This window comes from Octopus bimaculoides, chromosome 3, assembly GCF_046866305.1.
Source record: "Octopus bimaculoides isolate indiv1 chromosome 3, ASM4686630v1, whole genome shotgun sequence".
NCBI lineage: Eukaryota > Metazoa > Mollusca > Cephalopoda > Octopoda > Octopodidae > Octopus > Octopus bimaculoides.
In genome coordinates, this window is record NC_142930.1 from 122,532,309 (window position 1) to 122,553,061 (window position 20,753).

The 20,753-nt window shown below is 35.1% G+C and overlaps 2 protein-coding genes across 12 annotated transcripts in view; both read left to right on the top strand.

Moving 5' to 3' along the window:
* The window catches only part of LOC106873942 (uncharacterized), a 66,408-nt gene extending 64,285 nt beyond the window's left edge, over window positions 1-2,123 (top strand). For all 5 annotated transcript variants that reach the window (XM_089349551.1, XM_089349552.1, XM_089349554.1 and 2 more), the window contains 2 exons: window positions 344-562; window positions 2,030-2,123. In XM_089349551.1, the coding sequence (XP_089205677.1) occupies window positions 344-562; window positions 2,030-2,043 (233 nt within the window). In that variant the 3' untranslated portion in view covers window positions 2,044-2,123. The remainder of the gene's footprint in view (window positions 1-343; window positions 563-2,029) is intronic.
* Window positions 1-20,753, top strand: part of LOC128247370 (zonadhesin-like) — a 105,962-nt gene that overhangs the window by 26,455 nt on the left and 58,754 nt on the right. For 6 of the 7 annotated variants that reach the window (XM_089349544.1, XM_089349545.1, XM_089349548.1 and 3 more), the window contains exons 1-5: window positions 13,320-13,394; window positions 13,508-13,546; window positions 14,837-14,964; window positions 17,957-18,080; window positions 19,927-20,034. The exons of the other annotated variant lie outside the window; for it this stretch is intronic. In XM_089349544.1, the coding sequence (XP_089205670.1) occupies window positions 13,355-13,394; window positions 13,508-13,546; window positions 14,837-14,964; window positions 17,957-18,080; window positions 19,927-20,034 (439 nt within the window). In that variant the 5' untranslated portion in view covers window positions 13,320-13,354. Of the gene's footprint in view, window positions 1-13,319; window positions 13,395-13,507; window positions 13,547-14,836; window positions 14,965-17,956; window positions 18,081-19,926; window positions 20,035-20,753 lie in introns of those variants that run through there. 7 annotated transcript variants of the gene reach the window in all.

Here is a 20,753-nt window from a genome sequence, read left to right on the forward strand (position 1 = left end):
TAAATTTGCTATTTACCATCCCTTAGATTTATTTAGTTAGTGATTCGTTGACGAAACAACTTTCCCGCTACTACTAACATGGACTGAAAACTTATGATACCATAAAATTGTAATATTTTAACTAATTTCTTAGTTATGATTAGCAAAAGAGAAACCGGTTGACTATATATCTATTTTATCTCATGAAAATATATACATTCTGTGTATTTTCCTTCTTTTTATTCCATTTCTCTCTCATTCACTAACTTTCTCTGTGTCTATATCTATCTATCTATCTATCTATCTATCTATCTATCTATCTATCTATCTATCTATCTACATACACATATATGTATAATATTAGTTTCAGGTGAAAAGAATGTAATTAAAGGAGCGGCACTGAGCACCTGCGACGATAAAAAATTGGTTAACGACATTAACTCAAAACTGGAATGTGAGAAGACATGCTTGGCCGTGAAATGTAGTGCATTAGATTATTCAGCTACTGAAGATCAATGTCATATCTTCGAACGTGCTATAAAGCATCATGGTTTGTATGGTGACGAAGACACAATATACGTTGGTAAGTTTACTCTCGATATTATTGGGTATTCGTGAATTCAAATTCCACCGAGGCCCCCTTTGCCTTTCGGGGGTTTACAGAATGTGTATCCGCTGTAACCATCTAGTCCCTCCCTCAACATTTCGGACCTTTTGCCTATAGCAGAAAGGATATTATTTGACATTTGAAAGTGGAAAACTGGTATAATGTTTAGCGGCATTTTTTCTTCCTTACGTTCTGAGTTCAAATTCCGCCGAGATCGACTTTACCTTTTATCCATTCGAGGGTCGATGAAATAACAACTAGTTGCGCACCGGGGTCGATGAAATAACAAATAGTTGAGTACTGGGGTTGATGTAATCGACTAGTCCCTTGTATCCCAAATTACAGGCCTTGTGCTCCTAGTAGAATGGATTATTATTAGGGAGCCGTATTTCTACTGTGAATTTTGAGACGGACTTTACACGCCGCACACAGTGAAGACAATTAAAAAATCAAGTTAGATATTAATAGTTTGTGAACAAATTAGTCAATCATATAACAATTGCATTAATTATTTAACAGTTGCATTGTTCTTCTTAATCGCAATTCACTCGACTGAGTGGACTTGTGATCGAAGGTATTCTAACGATCAGCACGTCCTCGTAGAGCCGAGATAATCATCATATTTCTTATCTTTCAAGGATCTTTAGGAATAAAATGTAGTTGTCTGTATGTCTGCCTGGCTGGCTAGCTATCTATCTATCTATCTATCTATCTATCTATCTATCTATCTATCTATCTATCTATCTATCTATCTATCTTATCTATTTATCTGTCTGCCTGTCTGCCTGCCTGTCTGTCTGTCTATCTATCTATCTATCTATCTATCTATCTATCTATCTATCTATCTATCCAATTTGCTTGACTGTTGAATCACTTTGTTTATTTCTCAGCTTGCTTGTTTCCTTGTGTTTGAATTGAATTAATTCTACTTTTTTTGCGATTTTTAATAATTATACTTAGATGTGCTAATGCATCGTTGAAGTAAATAAATACTGATTATGGAACAGAAGCAGTTCTAAAATGTTTAACATCCGGGAAAAATCCCTATAAATATATTGCATATAAAATATGCTTCAGATCTAGGTGTAAAAGAAATCGTCCCGAAAGTAGCTGCGATAGCGACAGATACGTATTTCACTGTTGGTGCGGATTGTCAATGTTACGTACTTGTGTCACCTCCGAAAGGAGTTCAAATAGGCCAGTCTGAAGTATACAGAAACTTATAAACAATATACTGATTTGTGATGACACCGTACAAGCAATAAAATTCGAATTATGCAATAGAAGCAGGTCTGGGGTAAAATCTTTATTTGTATAACACTTAAATCTCTTTAGAAATAGTCATAAAGGGATATTACCTGGAATACGTTAAGTATATTATATAGATAAATATCGATGTGTTTTAAATATTTCTAATGCTTTTCATTTTTCAATATTTTGCAGGTTTTTCTGAATGACCTATATCCTAAATTACTTCAAGTAAACTATTATAAATACAAGCACAAATAAAGAGTTTAAATATCTATTTAAAAAAAAATTCTTCGTCTTTCTTTAAATTCTTCTTTTTAAAAATTTTTTCGTCTTTAAAATCTTCTCGTGGTTATTAGAAATTGTCGCTGCTGTTGATTTCTTGCATTTGCAGTTAAATTGTTTCTAATAACTAATTGATACATTTGAAAATATGTGTTTGCCATACCTTATTCTTAACTTTATTATATAACTATTTGAAAATACATTCAAATAGTTATATAATAATGTACAGAAATTATATTATAGGTAATGTACAGAAATTATATTATAGGAAAAAATTAAGGTACTCAGAAATTTGGATGTTTGTACATTTACAGATTTTTATTAATGTCACATGTTTTATAAATTAAATAAAGCGCTTTTCACCTAATCGTATAGGATTTTCAAATTGTTTATATATATATATATATATATATACATACACACATTGGAATGACTGGAAATACCTTTAACGCGAGAGACACAGCATTTGGGTTTGTTTAGAGATAAGAGTAAAAGAGATGCTAATCTCATTGTTTAATATGGCATGAAACGTCGACAACCCACCCAAATTAAATCGAGTATCATATCTAAGTTCTGCGAATACAAGTACAAGGGATGAGGCAGTAGATGAAATCTGTATATGTATATCACAGAAAAATTAAAAAGCATAACTTCAACAGCAAATATTTTGAAATTTAGGGAAGAAAACCTCTCTTTGCACAAACAACAATTTAAACTACAAATTTTCAAGCAAAACTCCCTCGTCCACTTTGCCACATATCCAACAAAGATAAATTTAAGATACGATATTGATTTTAAGAACAATACGCATAACAAACATTTACTTTCAGTCGCTTGTGCGGCAGTTCTAAACTCAACAGGTATATTATACATACACATAACACATCTACAATGCATCACACAATTTGCAAAATATTTTACGAACTTGTAATTTCATGGACTTTACACGTTCAGAATCTGTTGAAACCCCATAATTGATAAGAAACATGCGCGTACGCTCCCAAAATGCAGGAGTGTATCACATGTTGTATACACTAATATATATCAATACATGCAAATATATTTATTTGTAATGGCATAAAAAAAAAAGACCAAAGTTTTTACTAATTAAAATTACTAACAGGCTGTACTATTTTCCGACATACAAGTCGAACGTTTTCGGACCAGAATTTACAGCTAAAATGAGTAGGCCAACTTATAAGCAAAGATGAATTTGGAAGATAAAACGTTCTATGTGAAATGCAACATGTCTGGGAAGACAGTGTCGCTGTTTGGATGTTTACACTTAATATTTACATTATATATTACGTCGATTTATCTGCCAGAAAATACGTTATTACGAAGTGATTTTGGTAACCTTTATACTCTGGGTGAAATTGAGTAGATAGATGAAGCATAAGCTCAAAGGACTGATCTTCGGAGGTTGATTAAACTTACATCAGATTTAATATCACCATTTAGCCCCTGGGAAACATCTGCCCTTTAGTGCGTTACAAGAACACAGACCAGCTGTTACAACCACGGAAAGTAGTAAAGAGATATCTTGAAAACAAAATAACCAGTATATCGTTATAATAACTAGAATGTTCGGTTTCGTATTAGCTAGATTCGACAATGCTCTTCAGTTTTGGTTAGAGTTAGAAATATTAGTAATTATAGAATTGGTAAACTTCAGAGAGAAGCTTAGGTCGATTCTTCATGACTATATGATTAACACAACCATAGCAAAGCACGCGAACCAAAAGCATACGGGACTCTCAGAAGGCATCGAAATCATTTTAATCTATGTCCAATTTGATGAAGTGAATGTCCTGCAATACAGTGCAAGCAAAATGAAAACTTTATGTACTCACATTCACGCACACATGCGCACGCCCATATGTACTCTTGTTTTCACTCCTGTATTTTCAATGAACTTCTAGCGGTTCACAACTCGCTTATTCCATCGAAGACTTTCGGCTGGTCACGCAGCCATTCATGCGTCGATCCTTGCTCTTCTCTGCAGCAAATCGACGATCTCGTAGAGGATGTTTGAGCGATCCAAAAGAGATGATTAACGGAAGGGGAGAGATCTGGAGTGTATTCAGGGTGTTCCAGCAACTAAAAATTTTTCAATGGTTTCAATGGTGTGGGCGTGAATTGTCGTGCTACAATAAAACTTGTTTGATGGTAGACCTCGGCGTTTGGTGCAAATTACTGGCTTCAATTTGTTGGAAACATTCCACTGTAACTGGCAACTGTAGACCCCTTTCCAGGTAATGTTCCTGCATAGGCCCTTTTACGCATTAAAAAAAAAAATCAAAAACCATCTCTCGAGCTTTTGGAATCTTCACTTTAGCGATGGAGGTTATAGGCACCCTTCTCCCTCTTCGTGTTTCATTTTTGTCCGGCCATTTTTAGACTTCTCAATCCATCTATACACATTTTATGCAGTAGAGCGCAGTCCCCGTATTGTACTGAAAGCCTGCGATGAATTTCAGCCCCTAACACAACTTCAGAGAATTCGGATCACTTGATTTCTGTTCTTCCCTGGTGCACACTGCTAGTGGAGCGGCCATTTTTACTCTATAACACACACAAAAAAAAAGAAAACCGGAGCGATCAAGGTCAAATTTCGGTTAAGTAACTACTACAGCTAATTACTTTTGGCACGTCAACGCTGAAAGCAGTGTAGCTAACCTAAAGTAACTTTTGACGAAACTGCGGACAATTTTTGACTCATTATAATACAGGCATATCTAATAATGGTGGTTGTTTCCTGTCCAGAGATTGAGTAAGAGCAATACGCCTACATGTAGCTAAGTAAACCGATCTTCAGCACTGCTCATCATTTCTTCCTTCCTGGACTTAATAGTTTTAAAGTGGGAATCAGTCCATTCCCACTCTTTAGACTTGTAGATCCGATCACTGCAGCTCAGCGGATTTAGAGAGCTGCGGTTATCATTAGGTTGCAGTTTTTATATAAGAATTGCCTTCTCTTAGGTGAATTGCTTTACAGGCTGGAGTGCTCTACCTGCCCTGGATTCGCCGGAAAGGTGTCAAAGAGGATACTGAACTGCTTCGGGGACTCTGCTCCTCGAAATTGTCAAAGTTGACTTCCTAGCCTTTCCCTTTCCTAAAACACTCATAAGGCAGTGAGGCTTTGTGCCTGAATTTTTTCCATGATATGCTAATTGTCTTATAACTGGGACCATGGCAGGTGCTACTATTCCGGCTTAGAATAATAGTGGGGAACAATAGTGACTAGTAGGTGGTGTATGTATTAACTTATGTATATATATATATATATATATATATATATATATATATATATATATATATATATATATATATATATATATATGTATATATATATATATAGAGAGAGAGATAGTTATGAGTGAGTTAGATGTTATGCAACCGTCCAAGGGATAAATGTATCCGTAGGCACTACTGGTGTACTTCCTAACTATGTATAGGCCTTGCTATAAGGTTAACAGTAGTTGGTAATTTTAATGGTAAATTGTGGTTTAATATATTCAAATAAGAAAACAAATGGACCAACAATTAACAATTAGAAGTTGATCATGGTCATAGATTAATTATAGCTAAAATAAATGTACACACACATGCAACCTTTAGATGGAAACAAAAATGCAAGTCTAAAGACTTAACGAACTTTTTTTCCTTTTTTGCTTTTTCTTTTGCTTTTTCCTTCTGTCAACATTCCTCTGATAAACTCCAAATCATTCTGACGATGTTTGTTACATGGAACGAGATAAATGCAAATTTTCCTCAAAACACAAACTGAAACAGCTGTAAATGTTATTTTAACTATAATTAAACTATGACCATTTAATACCAATGATCAACTCCTAATTGTTAATTGTTGCTCCATTTCTTTTCTTTTTTTATGTATGTATTATGTATCTCTTTTAGTGCCTTATTATTTAACAACTCACTGATAAAGTGTCCACTCATTTACTTATTAATTTTTTAAAATTTTCGCTGCGTCTTACAACCTTTTCAATAGTCGTTGACATTGTCCGTTGTTTATTTGTGCGCATGTGTGTGGGTCTATGTGTGTGGGTCTATGTGTGTGGGTCTATGTGTGTGGGTCTATGTGTGAAAAAGTTTAAGAAAAATTAAGGAAATGAGTGGAAACTTTACCGGCGAGTGCGTTAAATAATAAGGCACTAAAAGAGAATGCCTCCTCTCAGACACAACAAAATAAGCTTCAATACACGAACTCACATAAAGAATCTTGAAAACCAAATCCCAAAACTTACACAAACTTACACACACACACACTCACACACACACACATGTTATTAGTATGTATGTGTGTGCATTGGTTCTGTGGGACCTTAACTTCCGATGATGTTGTGACATACAATATACTAATCTTCTCCATCAGTCGCAGCTGTGTGCCAGGCTTAGCTTACCATGCAGGATTTGCCTATCCATTCTTTGAAGTTTTCCTTTCATTTTTACCTTTGCGTTTCTTCTTTTTTCTTAACTCTTTGCTTCCATGAAGAATTGTCCTTGCAAGACCACCGCAACTTCTTACATGGATATGTCTCTCAACTTTCTTTTTGTTCGCTGTTGTGAGGACTTCATAAGGAGCCAAAGTGATGTAATTTTCATAAGTCACATACCTACGTCAGACAAACAAGGGCGATGCTTCCCGCTGCTAGAAATACATTTACAACAAGGAGTCATTTCAACTCATTATAATGTAGTACGTTAGTTCACAGCACATCAATTTTTATATCGAATTCCATAATAAATGAGAATAATTGCAGCAACTTTACTAATAGAGAAACACTCAATAAATAAATTAAACACACAAATGCTTAACACTTAAAAATATATAACGAAAAATAATAAAAGTAGTGTTAAAAAAAATCATATCTTGAAATCTATTTGGATTTAACGGTGTATAATTTTAAATCCGGAGTTAATAGTTTTATCAGTTATAAAATTATTGCCAAGACTTTTTGCAACTTTATGCAGAACATACGGACAATACGCCATTACAATAGTTTATTTTAAAATTAAGACGATAAAAAAGACTCGGAACATCAAACTAAAGGATTAACAATCGCTGTTGTTCCAGACCCAACATAAAGAACTCATAAAGGTTTATGACATCTCTTCAATATATACAAAAAAAAAAAAAAAAAAATCAGACGTGAACATAGTCGTGTTTTTGAATATTATATGTGCAAAAGAAAAGCTGTTCCCTATTTACACACACATACATGCGTGCGCAAATGTATATATATTTATATAAAACTTGTGTTTTGTACTCCGGCAGATTGTTTATTTCCGATAAATACCGATTCATAATCACGCAATAGATATTTTGACGGTTTGTGTTTTTATATATTTACCTAGTTTTTGTATTGATATTCATGTAACAGCTTGTACGTACTTAATCCTTAGTTGTCCATAATATATTGCTTATTGTTGCAGCGCATGGATCAGTGGTTAGAGCGTCGGACTCACAAACATGAAGTAGTGAGTTCGATTTCTGAACAGGGCTGTGTGCTGTGCTCTTAAGCAAGACACTTTATTTCAGGTTGCCCCAGTTCACTCAGCTGTAGCAATGAGTTTCCACGTCACTGGTGCCAAGCTGTATCGGCCATTCCCTTTCCCTTCGATAACATCGGGAGAGGAGGAGGCTGGTATGCATGAACGAATGCTGGTCTTCCATAAAAACTTTGCCCGGATTTGTGCCTCGGAGGGTGACTTTGTAGGTATCATCCCATGGTCATTCATGACCGAAGGTGGTCTTTACCTTTTTAGTGATAGGAGAGTTGGGTCATCTCTTCTCTTGTTCTATCAATCTTGCTAAAATAACGATCGAATGCATAAGCTTTAATTGATAAATTACATTCTTTCTTCTTTCTTTTGCCCGTGTCCAGTCCACTGAAGGACGAAGGCCTCAGCATGTTCTCTCCAACAACCACAGTCTGATATGGAGGCCGTGAATTTGAGCTTGAGAACATAATGGTTTAGTGATTGCACTCTGGCACACTGGACTGACATGGCTTGGCAGAGGTGTGCAACTTTTATACCCATATCCAGGAGTAGTTAAGTTGCTCAACTGGTACTTATTTATCCACCTCAAAAGAAGAAATACAAAATCGAACTTAGAACGTAAGGACAGACAAAATAGCACTAAGCATTTCGCCCGTCGTAGTAACGATTCTGCCTGCTTACCACCTTATTGATAAATTTACTAAATTGCAAAAGCTAACACATGGAATCTGAATGATGAATTGTAATACAATATAAATCATAGCCCAGAGCACTGCAAAATTAAATTCAAGTTGCACATTGTTCTAGTTCTTTATTAAACCTGCTATTATTTTCATATGCTTATGAATATCAATATATTCTGTTTTGTTTTTCTAATATACTGGGGGCGGTTTATATACTCGTATTTAGCCATTATTTATTTTATCATACAATATAAAGTTCTAGGTCTTGGTTGATGAAAATTTAGGGGTTGATTGTTACATACGTATAATATCAATTTTACATATATTTACAATTCAAAATCGTCTCCTTTGCTTTCACTTTAGCCTTTAACTATTTATACTTGCCATTTTCATTTTACAATCCTTTATCCCAGCCATTTTCAATGCTACAATTTGTTCACGTTTTGTTTGAGCCACCATATTTAATAAAGAGCGAACAATAAAACAAAAGAACGTTAACAAACATTATGCAACATCTGGAACTATGTTTACGAATAAGACTGCTTTAATATGTTTGAATAATGGATAAATAATTGTTTGTATGATGGATAAATGTATATGACACACCCAGTCTATCTTATTCTCAGTGGATCAAACCTTATCAGATCTTTGATCTCTTCTGCCAGCTGGTCATCAAAAGGGGGTCGATAAAATAAGACTCTGCCATCACACCGCCTTTGAATTGAGAAATAATGAAATATGTCCTGCATGAGATTTGGGATTGCAAAAAAAACTTTGAGTGCCAAGAAATTTGAACAAGTTGAATACACAAATAACAAGTACAGAAGACCAGAAACCAATAGTGATAGACAGGTGGAAAAAGATAGTTTATACATTGCTTTGACTTTGGATTCAAAGAAAAATGTAAGATATTCTTAGACTAATAGATTATGACAAACCGATGTTAATATTGAATATTCCTAAGGCAGCAATCAGACTGAATCGTTAGCACGTCGGGTGAAATGCTTAGCGGCATTTCGTCCGTCTTCACGTTCTGCTTTCAAATTCCGCCATGGTCGACTTTGACTTTCATCCTTTCGAGGCCAATAAAATAAATACCAGTTGAGTACTGGGGTCAATGCACTCAACTTACCTCCTCCTGGAAATTGCTGGCCTTGTACCAAAATTTGAAAACAATATTGACAGAATCCTTAGCACATCGGATAAAATGTTTAGCGCCATTTGTTCTGAGCTTGAATTCTGCCGAGACTGACTTAGCCATTCATTCTTTCAGTTTCGATAAAATAAAGTACCAGTCGAGCACTGGCGGCGATGCAATCGACTGCCAGTCCACTCAAAATAGTTAGCCTTGTTAAAAAACTAGAACGTATACCAAATATTCGTACAATAATAGTTTCTGTGCCTATTGCAACAAAGATTATTTCTCAATAGATTTTTCCAAAGAATTCAACAATCTTAAAGTATGTGTTAATCACCATGTGGGTACATGGAGTAAATAAAATCATAACATAAACAATTAAATAAAAGAAATAATAATTTCTTAAAGTATGTGTTAATCCCCATGTACCCAGACTTTGTGGACACCCTGTAGAACTTCGTTCTTGCGGAGACTTCATTCTTATCAAAATACTGGAATTCATGTATACATTCACAGAGAGGTATATACATATAAATATACACCTTTGTGCAAATACATACATTCACCGACACGCACACACACACACACACACACACACACACACACACACACACACACAACACACACAGACACACAAACACGCGCAAGTATACACGCATGCATATATAATTGAGGTCCATCGTATTCACCAGTTTTGGACGTTTTGATACTCTTTCCAGACTGTTGTATCTCCTGCGATGTAAGTTTACTAGAGCAGACAAATAATCCTTCCTCTTATAGGCATAAGACCTGAAGTTTTGGGGGTGGGGACAAGTCGATTTCACTGGTATTTAATTTAGGAGGAAAGGCAAAATCGACCTCGGCGGAATTTGAACTCAGAACGTAGCGACGGGTGAAATACTGCTAAGCATTTCGCTCGGTGTGCTAACAAATAATGTAGTAATGTGAAATGCAATATTTCAATATATGTATGTTGTTTGTTCCTTCTCGGTTTCCGGGTTTCATTGGCGTATAGGTTCCCCCACCTGAACGGGACGCCGATCCGTAGCAGGTGAGAGAAAGTTGCGAAGAAAGTCAGCAAAAGTTCACCATTATTTTCTGCCAGAGCCGCTTTAGGTGTTTCGCTCATAAACACACTCATCGCCCAGTCTGGGATTCGAACCCGCGTTCCCTCGACCGCGAGTACGCTGTTCTAACCACTAAAAGAGGACCGATAGAATAAGTACTCGGCTTACAAAGAATAAGTCCTGGGGTCATTTGTTAGACCAAATGTGGTGCTCCAGCATGGCCGCAGTCGAATGATTGAAAAATGTAAAAGAATGAAAGAGTACGTGTCAGTACCAAATTTTATTTAATCATTTGTTTAATTTAAGGTGGTGAGCAGGCAAAATAGTTACCACGTCGGACAAAATGCCGCTAAGCATTTTGTCCGTCCTTGAGTTCCGTGTTCAAATTCCTATTAGGTCGACTTTTCTTTTTATCCTTTTGGGGTCGATGAAATAAGTACCAGTTGGGCACTGAGGTCATTGCATTCACCTTGCCCCTCCCCACCAAATTACTGATCTGGGGTCAAGATTTGAAACCGATATTTGTTCAGTCTTGAGATGACAACTCTTGCTTCGGAAATAGTCAGTAATTCGGAAAGGCTTTTGAAACTAAAGTTCCGGAAAACCAATGTTGTAACTGCGTTTGGTTTTCGTTAATCACTATATGAGCATGTCCTGACTAAATAAAAAGAAAAGGATCTCCTTTAAGCAGAAGACCTGAAATTTGGAGGAGGAGCAACGTCGATTGCATCAGCCCCAGTACGTAACTGGTAATTATTTCACCGACCTCGAAAGGATGAAAAGCAAAAACGACCTCGGCGAAATTTGAACTCAGAACGTAGAGATGGACGAAATGCTAGTAATGATTTTGCGCGGCGTGCTAACGATTCTGCCAGCTCGCCACCTTAAGAATAATGATAATAATTTCAAGCTTCCAAACTTTGCCACAAGGGCAGCAATTTTGGAGGAGGGTATTAGTCGATTAAATCGACCCCAGTGTTCAACTGGTATTTATTTTATCGACCCCGAAAGGATGAAAAGTCCTCGGCCGAATTTGAACTCAGAATGGAGCGAAATACCGCTAAGCATTTCGCCCGGCACGCTGACGATGCTGCCAACTTAATAATAATAATAATAATAATAATAATAATAATAATAATAATAATAATAATGATAATAATAATAATAACTTCCCAGATGCAGTACCAAGCAGTGGCTCTCATGGCTTCTCATCTGAACTGATTGGAAGTGTTATCATGTACATTGTTTTGTCTTGGTATAAAAGATAGGCTACAGCAAATATTCTGCTCAATACCACAGATTTGCTTGTCTGTTGTTTGACCTTAGCCAGTTGAGCATGTCCCTTGGTGACTGACAATATGTGCATCTCTGATCATGAGCAGAAATAGTGGGGGAGCATTATAGCCATGTGTTGAGAGGTGTTTTGCTCAGCATCCTTAAACAAACCTTATTCAGGGACCTTTTGAGCGGGATGGGCTACTCGGCCTGAAGAAAATTCTAGCTGGGCCCCATCTGCGAGGTCATGCGCTGTTTATCTTGATATGAGATCACCATGTCGCGCACATATGGTTGTGATGCATGTGCCTGGTGTACCCTTATCAGGCGGGTAGTCATGATGGGTATAATGGGCTTCGTATATTTTAACCCAGTGTCACTTTGATGGCATGCTCTGCTCTCTCACTCAATAATAATAATAATAATAATAATAATAATAATAATAATAATAATAATAATAATAATAATAATAAAAGAGTAAGAATATCGATATGTCGTTATGTTAGGTATTATGATTGAAAACAAGTCCTGAACGTGAGTAAGTAAAATGGCAACAGATGCAGTAAGGCGTGGACATATTCGTTGAGGTTCTAAAAATATGTTAAAACAACAGATCACTTATTGAACGTTGTGTTAGAATATTGATGATTATTAGTAAGAATTGAAATGAATAGTGACAATGTTTTCAAACGTGATTTAAGACAAAAAGAAAACACCTGTCATTATTAAGTTTATTTTCTTCTTTTCTTCTTTCTTTTTTTCTTTTATAGGAATCCAATGCAAGAAACGACGCACAGCAGTACCCATGCACACATGCATGCACGCACATATATACTCATACACGTCCACACACAAACACATAAAACATACATATATATTTAATAATTATATATCTATATATATATATATATATATATATAAAAAATCAATAATTATATATATACATATATGCATATATATATATATATATATATATATATATATATTTACATAAATACACACACACACACGTATACATACATATTTATATAGATGAATATATATATATATATATATATATATACGTATATATAAATACACACGCGCGCATATAATTCGATTGATGTATTAACATACCAATATCGCTGATATAAAAAAAAAAAACTCGTATGCAGGTATGTATGCAAGCGTGTTGGCTTTTATGTATATAAACATACACACACACATACATACATACATACATACATACATATATACATAATACATACATACATACATATATATATATATATATATATATATATATATATATATATATATATATATATATATATATATATATATATATATATATATATATATATACACACAGACCTACATACATACAGAGATACACGTGTATAAAAATCCAAGCCATATACACGCTTATACAAATACATACACTCGCCTACACTGACACACACGCACACAAGCCACACACACACACACGTATATGCATATCTATTTCTCTATATATATGTAGAGATATGATGAACCTACATCATTTGCTGGGTGTTCACAGAGCAGCATGTTCAAGATGGAAACATTCAAACTGCTTGCAATAATTGGTAAGATCTAATGTCCACTATTCAACAACAGACCTTGTTTTCATAGTAATTTTCTCACAAAGAACGCGTCTTTCGTTCTATTAATTTCTAACATTCTGGTTTCTTTATTTTAGCTTTCCCTGTGATCATTCTGCACGCCAGTGAAGATGCCCGTAAGTATATATATGTATATATATATATATATAAACAACTTGATGGTAATATTAAATAAATTTTAAAAAACCAAGTTTAATATCTATTTAGATTAGAGATGGCGGAATATTCACCAGTCAACTGTCCTACGAATACTATCATACATACATGCCACCGGCACAAAAACTTGTGGATGACCTCATCTTCGTTTCAAGGGCGCCTGCAAGAGAGATGTGAAATCACTTGACCTGGACATCCTCAGATGGGAGAATGTCGCAAATGATCGCCCCCGTTGAAGTCAAATACTACGAAAGGGGATGAAGCGAAGAGAAGAAAAACAGGAACTCGCCACCAAAGAAAAGCACACTCAACCGAAGGAAAAACCAGTAGCGTTGGCCTCTACAGCCACAGCAGACGTTGCACCGTCACCAGCAGCTGACACTATTTCTTTGGGCACCTACCCACCTACCTACATAATACATACATACATACATACATATAAGATGAGAAAGAGAAGACAAAAGAAACTGCACAGTTGTGGAAATCAGCTGCCCAGCGGATGTTAATATAAAGCTGAAGATCAGTGAAAAAGAGAACACCTATGCTGAACTATTGAGAAATCTGCAGTTACTTTATCCCGATTACAAGTTCAGGTTTATACCTGTAATTATTGGGGCCCTGAGATATGTAACACACTGCTTAAATACCAATCGTGAGAAATTAGGCGTCTCAAAACCAGAAAGGAGATTGCTAATTCGAAGACTACAGATCCAATCCATCAGTGGAACTGTAAAAATCTGTAAAACTTTCCAGAAGTTTATCATTTTTATATATTCGAGCATGTCTAGATATGCAAGTATATGCATGAAAATACATACATAAAGCAAAACATACAAATCTTCACATATACATACGTACATACATACATACATACATACATACACACAAAAATACCATGTTGTTGATGTTGAAATTCCAATGAAAGTGTCTTGAATCTAGGCTAGAAACCGATTCTTTCTCTGTTGGTAAGAAATCTTAAAATAAAACTGAACCATGACACACATACATACATACATACATACGCACATAATACATACCTGTATGTATGTATGTAGGTATGTATGTATGTATATATGTACCACCCTTCTTGTAAATGTATAATATTTACATATTTATATATACAAATATAATAGATTTCGTATTCGATTGTGTTCTATACTTAAAATGTTAAATACAATAAGCGCAGCAAAAGAGCGTTAGATATTATTTAGAAAATAATATTAAAACTGTTCGTTATTTCTTTATTTTAGAATATGTTGGCTGTTTTAGGGATTTCTCTCTGATGGGAACCAGGGACCGGGCTCCTCCTGAAGTACATTCTGTTGAGCGTTGCTTAGATATTTGCAGTGTGAAGAAAGAGAAATACGCTAGCTTGCAGGTAAACATCTATTATAATAATACACTTGTGTTTTTCTCCGTCACAACAAATGAATGAGAAAGGAAGGAGTGATGGCAAACTGGTAATGAAAGCATTTCAACTCTGTGTGAGTATATGTGTGTGTATGTGAATGTTTGTATATGTGAACCAGCGTTTTATTCAGTAACAAACGATGATCAGTATCACGCCCCAAATGACAACCACTAGATAACATTGACAAGTGTATTAATTTGATTTAATCCATATTTATATATAAAGTACTATAATTAGCCGCCAGTTTTGATGGCACGGGGCCAGGTGGTTAATTAATCTTATAATAATAATGCTTATCATTACGTAACTTAACCCGTCGGTAACGCTTTCACATGATTACAGATTAAAAGAGGGAGAAAAGAGGGTGAGAAAAACGTCCATGACGTGAGATAGACGGAATGTAATTGTAACGCTTTCACGTGATTAGTTTAAGGGAACGACAGAACAAGAGAAAGAATAAAGAGAGAGAGAGGGAAAGAGAATAAAGTGAAGAGTGAGGCAGAAAGAGAGAGAAAGTAAAAGAGGGAGAGGGAAAAAACGGAGTGAGAAACCTCCATGACATGTAGTAGGGGGGAACGCAATATTTATTACGTAGTTAAAAAGGTTAGTTGAAGGTAGTGATGTAGAGGAGAGTTAGGAATATAGATTTAGCAGAGGGGTGATGTTATGATGGCGAGATTAAAGAAAGGCAGAGAGAGAGAGAGAGAGAGAGAGAGAGAGAGAGAGAGAGAGAGAGAGAGAGAGAGACAGAGAGAGAGAGAGAGAAAGAAATGATGGTGGTAGTGGTGTTGGTGGTGGTGGCGATGTTGAGTGCATGGTGAAAAATAATTTCTTTTTTAATTGAACCACGTTTTTTTAATATCACCTATCACTTAACGTATGCGCTTCCCAAACTTGCCATTCACTTTAGAAAGAAACTAGTTTCCCGTTCGCTTCTCATATGCAATGTTGTTGGCACTCCGTCGCTTACGACGTTGAGGTTTCCATTTGATCCGATCAACGGAACAGCCTGCTCGTGAAATTAACGTGCAAGTGGCTGAGCACTCCACAGACACGTGTACACTTAACGTAGTTCTCGGGGATATTCAGCGTGACACAGTGTGACAAGGCTGACCCTTTGAATTACAGGCACAACAGAAACAGGAAGTAAGAGTGAGAGAAAGTTGTGGTGGAAGAGTACAGCAGGGTTCACCACCATCCTCTGCCGGAGCCTCGTGGAGCTTTAGGTGTTTTCACTCAATAAACATTCACAACGCCCGGTCTGAGAATCGAAACCGCGATCCTATGACTGCGAGTCCGTTGCTCTAGCCACTGGGCCATTGCGCCTCCACTCATATGCAATAACTATAATTAAATTACAAGGGCAGACTTTTGATAAAACGGGGCCGTTCTAGCCGCGGTCAGCTATATGTTACATTCTCCAATGACTCGCAAATTATCTAATGTGAGAGTTAAAGTTATCAACACTAACAAACAAGGGAAAAAAAAAAGAAGGAGAATCTCCACGAAGAACATAGTCTGCAAAGAAGTAATGGATTGAAAGTTGTACGCAAATTGAAATGTGCATTGGCTCTGACCCATCGCCTTGGCTTATAAGTTACCAACGATGTGGATTTCAGAGTATGCCATGTTGCATTAAATTTTTACTCCCGTGAAATTGTAACCCCTATATTTTACATATAAAATAATTATTTTACTATAAAACCTTTGCTTTCTTGATATGAAATTATGACCATGTAAATTTTAAAATGCAATTTTTTTTTTGCTAATGGGAAAAACGGAAAAATAAGAGTGAATATTTATTTTATGAGTGCTGTGTATTAAGTCTATAAAATTGTGCATAAAATATATAAAGTATATATATATATAAAGTTCATTAAGTATTCATCGTATTCCAATTTCCTTCACTTTTCAATAAAGAACAGATGAGCGGCTTTTGATACAGACACAATACAGGCTCGGCTTTCAGGCTTTTTGGATAAAGTTTTCAGGAATAACCCAATAAGTTTACTATCAATTCCGTGAAATATTCACGGGTCCCGCTAGTTTGTATTAAAATTGATCGAAAACTAACTGAGAGGCAGAGCAGCAGAGCGGTAAAGCAAGATAGCTTATCACATTTAGATACGTCTTTTTAAAATATTAGTTCAAATCCCGTTGAATTCAACTTACATCTCTCTGCGATGTACGTATACACCTTTCTAACTGACTGACTACTAAACACTTATGAGCACACATGTATGAAATAGGGTTGAGAAAATAGTATTAGACTACCGAAAACGAGTAAAAATTCTGTTTCCTTGAGCTGAAAATTTTACAAACTTTTACTCAGCGTTTCATTTAACCGATCATCAAACCGAGTCTGATGAGTAATTACGAGAAACTCCAAGCAACAGCTTGTGAAGTTTTTCATCTTCAATAAACATATATACATTATATACATACATGCATACATACATACATACATACATACACACACACACACACACACACACACACACACACACACACACACACACACACACACACACACACACACACACACACACACACATATCTTTAGTTAGAAAACAGTGAGATGCAATGGATACAAATTAATTTATTTATTCATCAAGATATTAATAAATTAATTTGTATCCATTAGATATCTTTGTTTTCTAACTAAATAAAGATGTCTGATATCTTATGATATTCTCTATACTATATTCATTGAAGGATTATCTCTTCAAAATTTAATAAATTAAACCAGTGTATCTTGGATAAATATCCCCATAAGAGGTCTGAATATCCTCATTGTGACTATGTATATATATATATATATATATATATATATATATATATGTTTACATATAAGTTTTTCAGTTTCAATAACTTCCTTTGTGTTTGCGTTTGCCCCTTTGTCTAATTAACTGATCATAATTTATTTTGATATAATTATCTATTTTATTTATGTATGCAGTTTGGAAAAGCATGTCTTTGTAGTGACAAATATAACAAATATGAAAAATCCGGTAATTGTAATATGAAATGCAAGTCAAGACAGATGTGCGGAAGTTTGTGGACAAGCAGCCTTTACAAAATTGGTTAGTTATGGTTTATTAATATTTTATATTGATTTATATATGTTTTTAAAAGCCTATATGTGATTATTACAAGGTTTTAATCGGCTAAATGGTTGAACGTTAATCAAAAATTAAGATGATCCTTAATTAAACAGGTTATAGTAAATTACATTTTGAAATTATATGCCAAATACCCTGTATTCAAGGCTACATCAGAAACAACTAGGAGGGTGAATGAATCTATCCTTATAGGAACTTCGTTTCAAATTTCCCACGGAACTAAATTCACACTCCAAGTCTTTGGAATGATTCCTTCATAAGTGCATTAGGTATTTCAGGAAAATAACCCAACCTAAAACGCTTGAAGATATTTACCCATTCATGCAAACTGGGAGGCCCTTACTCAGCAACGAAACTTCAGCAAGACCATCATTCGAATCGCGAAGTGTGACTGAGTGCATAAACTTGCAAAGTACCAGATCTCGCACCTTACAATTTATAGCCAATCGTTTTGGTTCCTTGCTCAAAGGATATCTATCAGTTTTGTGGGTTCCCCAATTACACTATTTCATAACAATGCACACCTCGACAAGTAGCACACCTCGACAAAAAAAAAAAAGAAAAAACTTCTGTTTGCGTAAAATACTGACCCTTCCAAAATTAGCCGTTTCCATATTGACCATCTTGAACTCCTACTAGAAGCTTACAAACCAGTCTCTGGGCACTTTATATGGATAAGACTACGAGCTCACACTACGTATCTTTGATTATTCTTAAACAATGCACTATAGAGCTAATTCATATCATAGGGTTTGGTCCCAGTGCTCCTTCACAGTGTCTATTAAGATACATTACTTCACAATACATATCTTTATGATGAATTAAGGGTCACGATCAAAGGTACACTTTCATACCTGACGTTTCGGAAACGTCAGGTTAGAACAGAGACAGCTGATGAAGGAATATTCCAAGTGGCTTTCCGTTTTCCTATGTGTTCGTTCCGTTGTCTGTAGTTCATTGTTCTAACGTCCTGTACCCTGATATGCATATATATACACATGTAGATGTAAGTATGTACATATATATGTGTATACATGTATATATATTCTTTGTATTATTACATTATTGAACGCACACGTCCTTTTTTGCAAGTAAGTCTACTTATATATATATATATATATATATATATATATATATATATATATATATATATATATAACAATATATTTTAAATTAACTACCAACAAAAATAATTGGTAAGCTAATTGAAGAAGATAAATATGTTCTTTTGAATTTATACGTTTTTGCGTCGTAACTCTATTATTATTATATATATATATATATATATATATATATATATATATATATATATATATATATATATATATATATATATATATATATATATATATATATATATATATGTATATATATATATATATGTATATAATGCCTTGGCGGACTTTCAGAATAGTACACCCACACAGGTTGGATTTTCTCCGTTGTGACGGCGCACTTTTCAATTATTTTTTTTAGACACAACCTTGTAAATGATGATTATGGGACCTTTATATGAAAAAAAAGTTTTGAAAGTTCATCAATTTCCGCTCCCCACTTCCGGCCAGATTTTTTGTCCAATTTCCTTTTGCACTACACACTTAAAAACAATTAGTGATGCTTTTATTGTAGAAAAAAAAAAAAAATTGGAAACTCATGAGTTTTTTTCAAATCTGATAAACACATTTTCTAAAAATAAAAATAAGTAAAAGCAGTAAATAGGAAATTTATAAAATGGAATTCCTCAATTATTCCAATGTAAATATACATGAGATTGTGAATTGCAACCTATATTTCTTTTATACAATAGTAAATCCATGCTATAAGACTTGTAAGAACGGCGGCGTATATATCAGTGAAGGCTATAATTTCACCTGCAAATGTCAACCTGATAATAATGGACGATACCGTCGCTGGTGTAAGTATAACATTCAAAATAATCGTAAGGGTTTCTATGACAAATATATTCTTTTCTACTCTAGACACAAGGCCCGAAATTTTTGGGGAAGAGGGCAGTCAATTAGATTGATCCCAGTACGCAACTGGTACTTAATTTATCGACTCCGATAGGATGAAAGGCAAAGTCGAACGTGGCGGTATTGGAACTCAGAACGTAAAGACAGACGAAATACCGCTAAACATTTTGCCTGAGGTGCTAACGTTTCTTATTTAAATATTGCCCACAAGGGGCTAAACATAGAGGGGACAAACAAGGACAGACAAAGGGATTAAATCGATTACATCGACTCTAGTGCGTAACTGATACTTGATTTATCGACCCCGAAAGGATGAAAGGCTAAGTCGACCTCGGCGAAATTTGAACTCAGAACGTAACGGCAGACGAAATACCGCTGAGCATTTCACCCGGTGTGCTAACGATTCTGCCAGCTCGCCACCTCTCTTTTACAAACATATTAAAGGACATTGGAAGATTATACATTCATAGAGAGGAAGAAGATTTTATGAAAAGTTTGGTGTATGAAAATACCCACGTCTAGTTTTGGTGATTCTTTGGATTTTATTCCGAACCGTAATTAATACCACTCTCTGTATCTACGTAATATCTATCTATCTATCTATCTATCTATCTATCTATCTATCTATCTATCTCTATGGACGGACGGTAGACGTGTCGGC